The following is a 14,633-nucleotide window of genomic DNA, read 5'->3' on the forward strand; positions in this document are numbered from 1 at the left end:
CAAACCAACATGGATGCCTCAATAAGTGAGGATGAAGCTACTCTGACAATCCAGCCCCTGGGCAAGATGGCTTCCCTATTGAAATGTATAAAGCATTCTCCTCTAAATTATCCCCTATTCTCAGGTCAATGTACAATGAAATCCGTTCTAGTCAGAAACTGCCACAGACACCTACCCAGGCGACCGGGTTGAGTGGGAATATCTATTTACAGAACTAGAGAAATTTGGGTTTGGCCCGTCATTCCTTTCCTGGAATAAGATTTTGTACTCATCCCCAGTGGTTTTCGTTCTCACCAACAATGTTACCTCCAGCTACTTCCCTCTCTACAGGGGGGCCAGGCAGTGTTTATCCCCTTTCCTATTTGATATTGCTATTGAGTCTCTTGCTATCACCCTGCGTGCGGAGGAGAGGATTAAGGGAATATTGCGGGGCAACATAACTCACAAGGTGTCCTTATATGCAGACGCTCTTCTTTTATACATCTCTAACCCTGTGGAGTCCATACCCTATCTCTTGGACATGCTACAAGGTTTTGGGACATTCTCCTCTTATAAATTAAACCTAACAAAAAGTGTGCTCCACCTCATTAATCAGTTAGCAGAAGGAATTGGGTATGCCTATTTCCCATTTAAGGTGGAGCATCAGGTCTTTTCTAATTTGGGGATAAAGGTCACACGCTCATTTAAGGCTCTGTTTAAACTTCAAAACACTCTTGAAGTGCACTGAGCAGGATTTCATAAGGTTGTCGTCTCTTCCCATTTCATTAACAGGTTGCATTAATTCCGTTAAGATGACTGTACTACCTAGGTTTTTGTACTTTTTCCAAATGATCCCCATTTTCCTGCCAAAGTTTATGTTCAAACAACTAGACAGCTACATTTCCAACTTAATTTGGAATAAGTCAAATCCACAAATGAGAAAGGTGTATCTAGAGAGACCTAAGCCTGCCGCCTTCCCAATTTTTTACACTACTACTGGTCAGCAAATACAGTGGGGAGAACAAGTATTTGATACACTGCCGATTTTGCAGGTTTTCCTACTTACAAAGCATGTAGAGGTCTCTCATTTTTTATCATAGGCACACTTCAACTGTGAGATGGAATCTAAAACAAAAATCCAGAAAATCACATTGTATGATTTTTAAGTAATTAATTAGCATTTTATTGCATGACATAAGTATTTGATACATCAGAAAAGCAGAACTTAATATTTGGTACAGAAACCTTTGTTTGCAATTACAGAGATCATATGTTTCCTGTAGTTCTTGACCAGGTTTGCACACACTGCAGCAGGGATTTTGGCCCACTCCTCCATACAGACCTTCTCCAGATTCTTCAGGTTTCGGCGCTGTCGTTGGGCAATACGGATTTTCTATTGTAAGTGCTATTATTGTGAAGTGGAAACGTTTAGGAGCAACAAAGGCTCAGCCGCCAAGTGGTAGGCCACACAAGCTTATAGAACCGGACCGCCAAGTACTGAAGCGCGTAATGTGTAAAAATCGTCTGTCCTTTGGAAATGACCTGCATATCTGCAGTTATAAAACAATTCTAATGCAATATATCGATTTACAAATACAAATCAAAAAGTGTTTGTTTGTGGATAGTGATTTACATTTGTGAATATATTTGGCATGATATTGATCCCATAGTGGTGCTCCTCGCGACACCTAGCTCACTCAAGGGAGAACTGCAAGCCCGCTGGAGCGAAACATACAGTCTCCCGATCGTGCGGGGTAGGCGAGGTCCACGATCCTGAAGGCTATAACCGGGAGGGTTCCGGTTGATTGAAAAGTCATGCAGACAACTATGACCAACCCTCAGCGCCGCAAAACTAGTAGACTAAACCGAGTATCGCCCAAATTAGTACACTGTCACTAGGACGCAACCCAAACGAGATGGCACAAATCACACCGAATGGGAGGACAGCAGAGCACCTTGATGGAGAGGCTAACTGCTCCGAGCTATTGAATATCTGCGGGTATGCTTATGCACTCCAACATACAGCTCTTATAAAACGAATCCTCTCTGGAATGAGCAGAGAAAATGAAGAGGTGAAAGTAGTGCCCCGGTACACTGGACTAATCTGAAATTACTCAGAATGTATCCTGCCGCGCGGAACGATACCCTATTGGAGTGATACAATATAGTGCTACATAAATGATACAGCAAATTCAATCTAGCTTCCGTTTCCGCTAAAAACTGGACGAGGAAAGTCCGCTCAGTCGTTTTCTTTTACGTCTGCTACGATAGGTTAGCGTGGTTCAAACAACCCTAATGATTGGTTGACAAATAGTGCCTCTCACAACGCAGATGATGGCTGCATGGTGCGGTTAGTGAGAAGCAACTACAGCGACTTCATCAAAAACGGACCTTTTGATCATATGATTTATGTAAAGTGCGTGCAGTTGACATGTCGTCGCAAGTCTGACGATTTTTATAACCATAATGCCACACACTTTGAAATGTGGTGACAAACGATGGTCAATGTATTCAGCCTGCTGGCGAAATCATTTATGATTTAGTTCTTGATTCTGTCATGAGCAAGTGCAGTAGGAATATACCAACCCTAAATAAAACTGATGTACAAAAAATCATTAAAAACAACATCATTAATACACTGTTCTGGACATTAATATGTGGATAAAAAAAAAAAACTATTTTCAGCGTTTTAGTGTAAAACAACCCGGTGTTTAAAAGAACAGGGCCCCCCCCAACCCCCTCCCTTCGGTTCACTCGCATTTTATTCTCCCACTCGTCACTCTTTCTGTTCTAGGCTCCTAGCTGAACAATCGCACGAGGACCACCGGCCCGGTTAACCACCGACATACAGAACAGTAAGTAACTGACAGTTCGCTTTTCGAGCCGGGGATTCTCGAGAAATTAACACGGGAGTCGTTAGTCTACTTGTTTGGTGGGAGGGAGAAATAATGTGAATGGCTAAGAAAAGCGAAATGTCGTGGAGCCATGATGGGCGCCCAAGACCGGGCCGACCGGCTAAAAATGAATGTCTACATAAACTGAGATACTGAGAAGAAATATTAAAAAATAATTCAACATTTCAGCGAATTCGTTGCTAATGAATATAGATGTGTATTAAGGCTTTACTTTGTCACAACCTGCCTCGATGAATCTTGAGAGCGATTGAAGATGTCGACGCTGCAGTGGCAGTGCGAGCTGGTGACCTGAAATAGTTACATTGTAACACCGATCAAACAAAGGAATGGTTCCGCGGTTGATACAATGTTGCTGCTGTTAGTCAGCTAATAACAAGCTATAATGTGTTACTGTTTCTTGTCACCGTTTACAATACGATAACCTCTAATAGTATGCCTCTGTCCCCTCTTCTATGTTCTCAAGAATTGGAAAAGTGAGTATGATTCCGACGTGTAGCCTAACATTAGTAAAATGTGGTTTAGGCTATTGATTATTCCTCTAATGACATGCAACGAAAACGTTTAGATTTGTAACGATGCAGTCTTTATAGCCTTTCCCACCCCCACACGGCCCCACTCCAAAGGCAGTCATTGAATGTATACCTTAGATTTCCTCTCACTCACACGTTGCTCTTGCATGCTCCGTGGGGAGGATCCAACAGGAAGTGAAGGCACTTTAGACTAATTATGAAGCTGCCACCATTTAGGCTACTGTAAGCATACTGTACACGCCTATACTGTACCCTATTCCCAAACGTGTTGCTTTTCTGCTAGGTCTGTATGGCGTATTAGGCTATAATGTTTGTTTGTTTGTTTGTTCATGGCTGGCGGCTGCTGAATGGATGAACATGTTGAACATTCTAATCTAATCACAACAGTTTTTGGTCTTATTCTCACCAAGGAAGGTGAGTTACATAGGGTTTCATATAGGCCACCAATAGACACACCTGTAAATCACAAAATATTTTTCTGAATGGTGAATTCATCAAGATTTGAATAATAGTAACAAAAATATATTTTAAAATGTAATTTAAAGCCCATTGCTCAGCAATAGTACAGCCAAGTTTGATATTAGTAGGCCTAAAAACAATTGGGGAGGGAAAACATGGACATTGGTATAAGGAAATGTATTTCCTGTTTCACAATGCTACTGTATGAATCATGAATGTCGCATGGATCGTCCTCCTTCATCAAAACCACAGCTGCATCCCGCACTGCTAATGACTGTGGTTGGTTATGTTGTGTAGACATACTGTATAGAATCTATGATTCTCTTTCTATGCGGTGTACACAGAACCCACAGGATTTGTCCCACATTGCACCCTATTCCCTTTATAGTACACTACTTTTGACCAGAGCTCTAGCACTATAAACGGAATAGGGTGCCACTTGGTCCGCTCCACAGTGCGAGTTGGTCTTACCTACATTAGTTCTGACTGAGCATGCCAGTGCTGTTACTGTTATCACCACTACACAAAACATCATTCATTCACCAAGGCTGTCCAGTAACCTTGCTGAGTGATCATATTACATACTTTGCCCTTTAAGGTTATGCAGAAACCTTTTCAGTTTGCATGCAGAATTTGCATGTTGGTATATGCTGTCATTATTGCCATTTGCTTGTAATGGTCATCTTTACAGTTTCAACATTTCGAAGTAGTCAACTGGGTGGGACTTTCTATCGGTTAAAGAGGCATCACATAATTCCATCCAGGTCACCAGGAGGACTCAGCCAATGAATTATACTCCAATTGGCTCGTTCATCCCCCCTCCTCTCCCCTGTAACTATTCCCCAGGTCGTTGCTGTAAATGAGTTGTTCTCTCTCAATTTACCTGGTAAAATAAGGGTACAACAAATAAATAAAATGAGCAAGCATTACATAACTGCGGGTGGCATTAAATCGCTAACCGTGGCTTAATACCTGTTCAAACAACACACTCCAGGTGGCAGTATGCACCCTTTCAGTTTGTTTACCAACTCGTAGAAGTAATAAAATATGGAAATTGACTACTTCAAAATGGAGATAGCCTCAATGGCGCTGCCCATTTTCTCACAGACTCCATAATGGGAATTATATTATGTTGTGTCCTCTACCTCTATGTAGACCTGAATAGAAGTAGTCCAGAGACATGCTGGTTAAAGGGGTGTTTATCTACTATGGGTAGCCTCAGAAGTCTGAGAATCACAAGAACTCCAGAATGTAACATTGGACATTAGGAGTTGTGTTCAGAAGGCATGAAATGGGAGTAAAACTTGTGACAGAGGCACTAGCCTATATTACTTAGTGTACACTTTGAATACTTTTTTTCTCTTGTTTGTGTTCTTCAAACACAACCAGTGAAGTGGACATCATCCATCGTTCAGTTCATTTTTCATAATCTATTGGTCTGCTTGATCTGGTTCTTTTCACATTTTTTTCCGCTCTCTTCCTTTCCTGCATGCCTAAAAGCATTCTGGGATTGGTCCGTTGAATTCTCTCTTAGCTCTGTTAAACAGAGATTCGCTTCGTAAGTAAAATTTACAAAGATACTAAAATTAGAAGATATTTAAAAGACTATAATCTATATGGATCAATCTGTCTCTCTAAATTCCTCTCTGTGTAACTAACCCTCTGGCATGTCCCTGTCACTCTCTTTCTCTGCTTCGGATCAAAGATGATACCTCAGAGGAACCCCTTGTGTTCAGCAATGGATCAGTCCGATCCTGATCGCCCTTCCAGACGCTGCCAGGTGGACTGTACCACTGAGGTGGCAGTGGAGGGAGGTCAGAGGAACGGGGGTGGTGCTGCTTCGTCCTCCCCAGAGAGTAGCAGTGTGAATGGAGACGGCAATGGGAAACGCAGTGGGAAGAGGCGTCGCCGTCGTAAACGCTCCGCTCAACCCGATAACCGCCCGGCTCCTGTTGCCATGATGACTCCGCTGCCACCACCACCACCTGGCCAGGAGAAAGGGGGGGAGCCCCAGCTTTGCCAGAAGGGCAGTAGCCGCACCTCTCCCGACCCTGCTCCTGACTCCCCCGGCGCGGTCATGCTCGGCCTGCGGTCTGAGTGTGGTTCAGTGTGGTTTGACCGCAGTGTGTATGAGCAGGCTGAGAGTCTGTATCAGTGCTGGTTGGCACACTCTGCCAACGGGTCGATGACACGGCCCATCGGCTCACCCCCAACCCTGACGACTGACAACCACCCCACCTCCCCTCAACCCTCACTATCACCCTCACCCCAAGCCCCGAACCACCCCAGCAACCATCCACCCATAGTTGCCAAAGAGCATTGCATTGTTGCAGAGCCACTGCAGCCAGCAGCCCCAGTATTCCTAGCCCTCCCTGCCAACAGCCCCAGCACACCAGCCACGCCAGATGAGGGGTACCTGTCCCTGGCCCAGACCCCCCAGGCAGCCTCCACATCTCCACTGACCCCGGCCCCTGGCCAGCCAGTGAATGGGCTCCCCCGTCTCCCCATGGAGCTGCTGAGGGACGTGTGGCTGGAGAAACCTCTCTACGACCGGGCCGAGGCAGCCTTCTACCAGAGCCTCTATGGAAACAACCGCTCTCCCACCGGCAACAACCTGGGTGGTGGAGCTTCCACCTCACGTACCAACCCCAACGCTCCCTCAACCTCCAGAGGTAGTGGAGACCACCCACAGAGTCTTGTTGAAGAAGAAGAGGAGGATGAAGAAGTGGTAGAAGAAGAAGCCGTGGTCTCACAGGGGAAGCTCGAAGTCTTCCACGCTCTGCGCACCATTCAGGAGGAGGAGGAGCCTGCTGACGTCGCAGAGGAGGAAGGTGGGGCCATGTCGATGGGAGGAGTCTTCTACTTCCTGCATCCAGACAGCGAGAGGGTTTGGCTGGACCAGAGACGCTACGAGGCTGCAGAGAGCCGTTTCTACAGTTACCGTCAGATTGTACCTGCTGAGTCAACAGTAGCAGACAGAGAGGAGGGGGCTCGTGGGCAAGAAGATGCTGTGGTGTCGGCAACATTGTTACCACAACCGTCATCGGTCGCCTGCACCGGCCCTCTGAGGGACAAGTATGACCCATCCCAGGAGACTGGACCTCTACAAACACAGCCAGCTTCATTTACTCCTACTCCTTTTTTCCCCCCTTATTTTTTTTCTCCTTTTTGGTGTTGTCTGTGTCTTGATTTGGTTCATTTGTTTGTTTCACATAATTTATTAAACTTTGTTTGGCTTGCTCATTTGTCTCTTTTGTTTTATTTGGTTTTAGATGTTATCCTTTTCCATTAGATTTTTTTGCATGCTTGATTTATTTTACTCAATGTTAGTGGTTTTCAAAGATGTGGCTTACTTCTAAGGATGATGTTAGTGTGGCATTGACAGGGAAAGAGAAGTGGTCTTGTCTGTAAATAGTGGAACACAGATGGTTAAAACCGAGGGATACAAGCTTTCTGGTGGACTGAAACTTTACTAACCATTTGTTATCCTGTCTCTCTCTCTTCTCTGCCTCATCTCTGTGCCTCTCTCTCTGTCCGTGTAGCACCATGAGTTCAGCAGTAGACTACTTTGTCCAGGAGAAGATCTGGTTTGATAAGCCTCGCTATGATGATGCGGAGAGACACTTCTACGAACGCATTAACAGCACCTCACACCCAGCTCAGGTAGGTAGAGAGCGTTTCTTTTAGTTTGTGTGTGTGCCAATGCCCTCCCCCACATTGTCGGTCTTTTCCTCACACGTGTCGCCACCTGATATCGATTACCGCATTGTTGGGAAGCAAGAAAGGCGTTTCACTGTACTTAAAACTTACGTCTCTGGTGTGTGTATGCCTACATCCTGTCAGACCTGGTCTCCTGTACCCTATAGGAGCTGGGAGCCAACACCATCCTGCAGGACATAGCCCGGGCCAGAGAGAACATCCAGAAGTCCCTAGCAGGAGTGAGTATAATATAAACCCATCAGACCCTTCATACAACACACATATCTCACATGATCTGTTTTTAAAGCTGCACTGAAAGTAAGATACTTTATTACATGTCGTTTTACAGGGACAGTGCACACCATTACTGTAAATATGCCAGTTTTAGCCAGACGGCTAGTTTTCTACAGAAGTGCCTGTATGTTTAGTTTCTGTTACGTGGTCAAAGACACACACACACACACAAACGTGTAAGCAAGGCTGAACCAGCTATATGTGACCACACGGCTAAGGCTACATGTCACGGGGAATCGCAAGGTGTGGATACCTTGACTCTGAACTGCTGCTGAGAGCATTGAATACCCTGGGTCGTATTCATGAAGCAAGATTTCCAATTTTTTTCCCGAAAGCATGATTTCTTGTATTGCTGGCTAGCTCTTAATTTCTCTGATTCCTCTTTAGACCAACCCTGGGTATACTTTAACTTTGCCTGATCCTTTTTTGTAGCTTTCTCTCTCTTTCTGCTAGTGTCCCTTATGCACCTCCAACCTCATTCAACTCTCTCCCTCTTTCCCTTCCTCCTTCCCTCCCCGCACCCCAGCTGAAGAATTCGCTGTTACCTAGCAGAGGCTTTGATCAACCCCAGAACCCCCGTCCCGTAAGTGTCCCACCCTGTGTGACAGTAGCTAGACCCCCCCCGCCCTCCCGACTAAAAGCAATGTCACAGACTTGTGCACACACACACTCACTCACACAAACAAACAAATCCAACCACCCTCCTTCATTCTCCCTGTATGATGGGTCTGCTTCTCTCTCTGACTCCATAGTCTGCCCTGTCCTTGGCCACCCTCCACTGAGCTTACTCTCTCTCTAGGTGGTGCTGAGATGGACACTTGTTTCTTTGGTTTTTGAAGAGTTGTGATTGGTCAACTTCAGGATTCTAATATTTGGACACCTCCATGTATAATGCTCCAGAGGGGTTACCTGGATTTCCTGAAACTTTCCTCTGATCGTCACCATGACCACAGACTCTAAAGTACCTTTTTATTCCTGAGTGAGACAGCTTTGCATGAGCTGCAATTGTAGCTGTTGTTGTCCAATCTGTGCCTCTAGGTGATGGTGGTTATTTACGTGTACAGGTGATATGATGTGTTGCTCATTCTATTCATGTCTGCCCTGTCTCCTCAATTGGTTGTGGTGGTACCTGAGTTTAGCCACTAGAGTTCGCTGGTGATATGCTTATAGGGATATCCTGACACTCTTCCGTGTGTGTGTTCAGAGTGCAGCTAATGGGGCAGGAGATCAAGGCGAACTCATCACACGGATTAAGAGCCTGGAGCTAGAGAACAACAGTCTGAACCAAGGTGTGTGTGTGTATACTGAACAAAAATATAAACAACATTTTAAAGGTGAAATAAAAGATCCCCAAAATGTTCCGTACACATAAAAATGTTGTCCACAAATTTGTTTACATCTCTGTTAGTGAATATATCTCCTTTGACAAGATGATCCCTCCACCTGACAGTTGTGGCATATCAAGAAGCTGATTAAACAGCATGATCTTTACTAGGGATGCATGATATATTGGTGAACATATCGGAATCGACCGATATTGGCAAAAAAAAATACCGACATCAACATCGGCCCGATGTCTAGTTTAACACCAATGTTAAAAACCGATGTCAAAGCTACTGTGCATACCTATATAACGTAGGTACATGATGTAATAACGCCACATAAAATGTTATGCTAAACGTGTAACGCAGCATTCCTAACCTAGCCCACACAATGTCTCCTGTGTGGATCGAGCAGTCAACAAGTCGAGCAGTCATTTGAAAGAGTACGTTGTCCTTGACAATCAACCGTTCTCTGATGTGGGTGATGTTGGTTTTCACTGACTGGTTGAGCACTGGTACACACTACCAAGTGCGCTATTTTTCATATGTTGCCCTACCGGAGTTAATAATAGCTTCACTGCTGTTAGCTTCACGACATGCCTACTATGGAACGCCGTTTGGGTCTTTGCGCGTCAAAAAAGATACAGTAGCACTGTCAAAGCTGTACAAAAGTCTGCAAACAAGAAAACACCTGCCACGGAACAATGTGTTTACAATACTGCATTGGTAATAAAGCATCATTTGTTCAACCGCAACTTCTGGGATAGCTAGCTTTAGCTTGGTACCTAGCTAGCACCAATACATCTAGCCTGAAAACAATGACCAGTAGAAACTGCAGTCATTTTAATTATTCTTAGCTATGATTTAGGAATCCTTGTAAGTACGTTTTAGCTAGGTTGCCACTTGTTGTTCGCCTATTGAAATTGAACTCAAGTTCATGAAAATAAATAGTTAGCCAGCTACTTAACCCTGTTGCCCAAAGCGACCATAATAAGCAGCCAGCCAGCTTCATCTGTCTAGTGAGGCTCGACCGGAACGAGTTATGTGTTGTGAAGCTAGCCCCAATAAAGATTAGGCACAATAGTGGAATTTGCAGTTTGCCTTCAAAATAAAAGTGTCATTGACAGTGATGCAAATGACACCTAGCTATATAGTTAGCTAGCTATTGAAACAGATTGTTGTTATTGTATCTTTTTTGATAAACAAAGACCCAAACGGCGTTCCATAGAAATCCTGGTTGAGAATGAAACGACTAAACAAATTAACCACGAAACAGCACAGCAAGTATTCTAAATATCAGGTATCGTTTTTTTTGGCAAGGAAAATATCGGATATTGGTATCGGGTCAAAAATGTAATATCAGTGCATCACTAATCATTACACGTGCGCCTAGTGCTGGGGACAACAAAAGGCCACTAAATGTGCAGTTTTGTCTTAACACAATGCCACGGATGTCTCAAGTTGAGGGAGAGTGCAATTGGCATGCTGACTGCAGGAATGACCACCAGAGCTGTTGCCAGAGAATGGAATGTTAATTTCTCTACCATACGCCGCCTCCAAGTCGTTTTAGAGAATTTGGCAGTACGTCCAACCCGCCTCTCAACCGCAGACTGTAACCATGCCAGCCCAGGACCTCCACATTTGGCTTCTTCACCTGTGGGATTGTCTGAGACCAGCCACTTGGACAGCTGATGAAACTGAGGAGTATTTCTGTCTGTAATAAAGCCCTTTTGTTGGGAAAAATCATTCTGATTGGCTGGGCCTGGCTCCCAAGTGTGTGGGCCTATGCCCTCCCAGGCCTACCCGTGGCTGCGGCCCTGCCCAGTCATGTGAAATCCATAGATCAGGGCCTAATGAATTAATTTAAATTGACTGATTTCCTTATATGAACTGTAACTCAGTAAAATCATTGCAATTGTTGCATTTTCATATTTTTGTTCAGTGTATGTATGTGTGTCCACATGTATAGAGATCAAATTACCCTTTGAAAATGTTACTGAAAGGTGTTTGTTTCCCTATTTGTATACAGAATGTCCAATCTGTATTACAGATGATATGACTAGTCTGTAATCTTACTGACTTCCTTTGTGTGTGTTTAAGTGGTGGAGGACCTGCGGTTGGCTCTGTCTAAATTGGAGTGTCGGGTAGCGGTGCTGGAGAAATCACCGTCGCCAGCTGCAGCCCCAGTCTCTGCAGCCCCCTGTACAAATGTAAGTCCCTCTCGCCCTGGTCCTATGTGGCTTAGTTGGGAAGAGCATGGTGCGCGCAATGCCAAGGTTGTGGGTTCAATTACCGCAAGGATCGCATACACATACTAAAAATGCATGCACTCACTGTAGTCTGTCGCTTTGAATAAAAGACTGCTAAGTGGCCATTCTTTCGACAGATGTCATTCTTATGAGACAAGTAGCCATGGACTATTTTCAGTGCAGACTGAGCCTTCTGACGTCACACAAAGCGGCATATATTTTTATGTCTACCCGTGTGTGTGGTACCAGTCAAAAATGTGGACACACCTTTAAGGGTTTTTCTTTATTTTTACTATTTTCTACATTGTAGAATAATAGTGAAGACATCGAAACTATGAAATTACACATATGGAATCAAGTAGTAACCAAAAAAGTATTCAACAAATCAAATTATATTTTAGATTAAAGTAGCCACCCTTTGCCTTGATGACAGCTTTGCACACTCTTGGCTTCACCCGGAATGCCTTTCCAACAGTCTTGAAGGAGTTCCCACATATGCTGAGCACTTGTTGGTTGCTTTTCGTTCCCTCTGTGGTCCAACTCATTCCAAACCATCTCAATTTGGTTGAGGTCATGTAATTGTGGGGGCCAGGTCATCGGATGCAGCACTCCATCGCTCTCCTTCTAGTCAAATAGCCCTTACACAGCCTGGAGGTGTGTTGGGTCATTGTCCTGTTGAAAAACAAATGATAGTCCCACTAAGCCCAAACCAGATGGGATGACGTATCGCTGCAGAATGCTGTGGTAGCCATGCTGGGTAAGTGTGCCTTGAATTCTAAATAAATCACTGACCGTGTCACCAGCAAAGCACCATCACACCTCTTTCTCCGTGCTTCACAGTGGCAACCACACATGCAGAGATCATCCGTTCACCTACTCTGTGTATTACAAAGACACAGCGGTTGGAACGAAAAATCTCAAATATCGGCTCATCAGACCAAAGGACAGATTTCCACAGGTCTTATGTCCATTGCTCGTGTTTCTTGGCCCAAGCAAGTCTCTTCTTATTATTGGTGTCCTTTAGTAGTGGTTTCTTTGCAGCAATTGATCATGAAGGCCTGATTTATACAGTCTCCTCTGAACAGTTGATGTTGAGATGTGTTTGTTACTTGAACTCTGTGAAGCATTTATTTGGGCTACAATTTCTAAGGCTGGTAACTAATGAACTTATCCTCTACGGCAGAGGTAACTCTTCCTTTCCTGTGGTGGTCCTCATGAGAGCCAGTTTCATCATAGCGCTTGGTTTTTGCGACTGCACTTGAAGAAACCTTCAAAGTTCTTGACATTTTCCAGATTGGCTGACTTTCATGTCTTAATGTAATGATGCACTGTGGTTTCTCTTTGCTTATTTGAGCTGTACTTGCCATAATATGGACTTGGTCTTTTACCAAATAGGGCTATTTTGTGTATACCACCCCTACCTTGTCACAACACAACTGGTTGGCTCAAATTTTTTAAGAAGGAAAGAAATTCCACAAATTAACTTTTAACTAGGCACACCTGTTAATTGAAATGCATTCCAGATGACTACCTCATGAAGCTGGTTGAGGGAATGCAAAGCTGACATCAAGGCAAAGGGTGGCTACTTTGAAGAATCTCAAATATGAAATGTGTTATTTCATAGTTTGTCTTCGCTATTATTTTACAATGTAGAAAATTGTAAAAAATAAAGAAAAACCCTTGAACGAGTAGGTGTATCCAAACTTTTGTCTGGTACAATATATGAGTGTGTATTTTAATCGCCTCTTCTCTTCAGGGAACCTCTGTCCAGCAGCAGAAGACCAGCCCCCCAGTTGAGGATGAAGATGATGATGATGATGATATGGACTTGTTCGGCAGCGATGAAGAGGAGGATGCGGAGGCTGAGCGACTCAAAGAGCTGAGGCTGAAAGAGTATGCAGAGAAGAAGGCAAAGAAACCCACCCTCATCGCAAAGTCCTCCATCCTATTGGACGTCAAGCCTGTATGTCACATAGACCCCACGCCTTTCCTAATACTTTCTCCAATCACTATACAGTATTTTTTTATTTAAATATGAATGGAATTTTGGTCTCTTCCTCTGTGTGTTTGTGTTCCTGACATTACTATCTTCCCATCCCTCTCCCCCTGCCCTCTCTCTATACCCCACCTCCCTCCCTCTCCTCTCTTACAGTGGGATGATGAGACAGACATGGCTAAGCTGGAGGAATGTGTGAGGTCTGTTGTCGCTGACGGTCTACTTTGGGGTCAATCTAAGCTGGTTCCTGTGGGTTATGGTATCCGGAAGCTACAGATCCAGTGTGTTGTCGAGGACGACAAGGTCGGGACAGACCTGCTAGAGGAGGAGATTACAAAGTTCGAGGACTTTGTGAGTACAGGCGCGCGAGCACACACACCCACACACACCTAATCCTTCGGGGGTCCACAATGAAATATAAAAATGTAACTGACACACTTTGTACAGGTTACCGTTCCCAAATTAGAAATGTTTATGTACTTTATCTTGATGAATGTTATCTCTAGTCTCTTGTTCTGCAGGTCCAGAGTGTTGACGTAGCAGCTTTCAACAAGATCTGATTCCGACCTTCTTCCTTTTCATTGGGCCCGTCCCACCTGGCACCCCATTCACTCTGTCGTGCTCTACTTTAAGCCCTATGAGCTGTTCAAAGGTAGTGCACTATATAGAGAATAGCGTGTCATGTGGGACGTAACCATGTTCCCAGTCCGTCCCTTGCTGCTGTTTGTGTCACTCATGGTTAATAATAAAGAGCTTTTGGTGCACTTTAACTAGTTTCTTGTCTGTCTCTCTGTGAGTATTAACACATGAATGCAGCCACGTGGGGAACAATGGTAGGAAATAAAGGGTCAAATGTATCCCCTAAATGCATGAGGTAGTGGCAAGATATATCAGTCATTCTCTTTATTAAGAGAAGGCTCTGGACCAATTTACCAAATCAACTGTTCTTACATTGTGTGCATTTCTGTATTCAAACAAGGCGAGGTGATCTAGTGGATGTAGAGTTTTATTTGTGAATTATTATGAAAGTTGACCGGAAAACAGCATACAGTAGAAGAAGTTATAGCTATACGAATGGGTAAAATGACTGGGATTTCCCAGCCCATTCCTTAGAGCCTATCTGTAAACTCATCCATCTCCTGCTAACATAATGATCATTCATTGTTCTGTAACATCTTAATACTTATAAT

At 44.1% G+C, this 14,633-nt stretch overlaps 1 protein-coding gene across 4 annotated transcripts; it reads left to right on the forward strand.

The window, feature by feature from the left end:
- The first annotated feature begins 2,704 nt into the window (after positions 1-2,704).
- LOC112246644 (elongation factor 1-delta-like) lies at positions 2,705-14,213 on the forward strand. 4 transcript variants are annotated; one of them, XM_024415113.2, is made up of 10 exons: positions 2,737-2,834; positions 3,358-3,367; positions 7,426-7,546; positions 7,750-7,821; positions 8,403-8,459; positions 9,081-9,165; positions 11,299-11,408; positions 13,204-13,410; positions 13,600-13,794; positions 13,965-14,213. In XM_024415113.2, the coding sequence occupies exons 3-10, from the start codon at positions 7,430-7,432 to the stop codon at positions 14,001-14,003; spliced, it is 882 nt and encodes a 293-aa protein (XP_024270881.1). In that variant the 5' UTR covers positions 2,737-2,834; positions 3,358-3,367; positions 7,426-7,429; the 3' UTR covers positions 14,004-14,213. The 4 variants fall into 4 exon arrangements, with proteins under 4 accessions (XP_024270880.1, XP_024270882.1, XP_024270881.1 ...); XM_024415112.2 differs by lacking the exon at positions 3,358-3,367 and having other exon boundaries at positions 2,705-2,834; XM_024415115.1 differs by lacking the exons at positions 2,737-2,834; positions 3,358-3,367 and adding an exon at positions 5,589-6,958.
- The last annotated feature ends 420 nt before the right edge of the window (positions 14,214-14,633 follow it).

This window comes from Oncorhynchus tshawytscha, linkage group LG01, assembly GCF_018296145.1.
Source record: "Oncorhynchus tshawytscha isolate Ot180627B linkage group LG01, Otsh_v2.0, whole genome shotgun sequence".
Classification (NCBI taxonomy): domain Eukaryota; kingdom Metazoa; phylum Chordata; class Actinopteri; order Salmoniformes; family Salmonidae; genus Oncorhynchus; species Oncorhynchus tshawytscha.

Coding starts and splice junctions, on each gene's coding strand:
- LOC112246644 (XM_024415115.1), top strand. CDS start 5,589: ATGATACCTCAGAGGAACCCCTTGTGTTCAGCAATGGATCAGTCCGAT. Junction 6,959..7,425: donor ACCGGCCCTCTGAGGGACAA/GTATGACCCATC, acceptor CTGTCCGTGTAG/CACCATGAGTTCAGCAGTAG. Junction 9,166..11,298: donor GAACAACAGTCTGAACCAAG/GTGTGTGTGTGT, acceptor TGTGTGTTTAAG/TGGTGGAGGACCTGCGGTTG.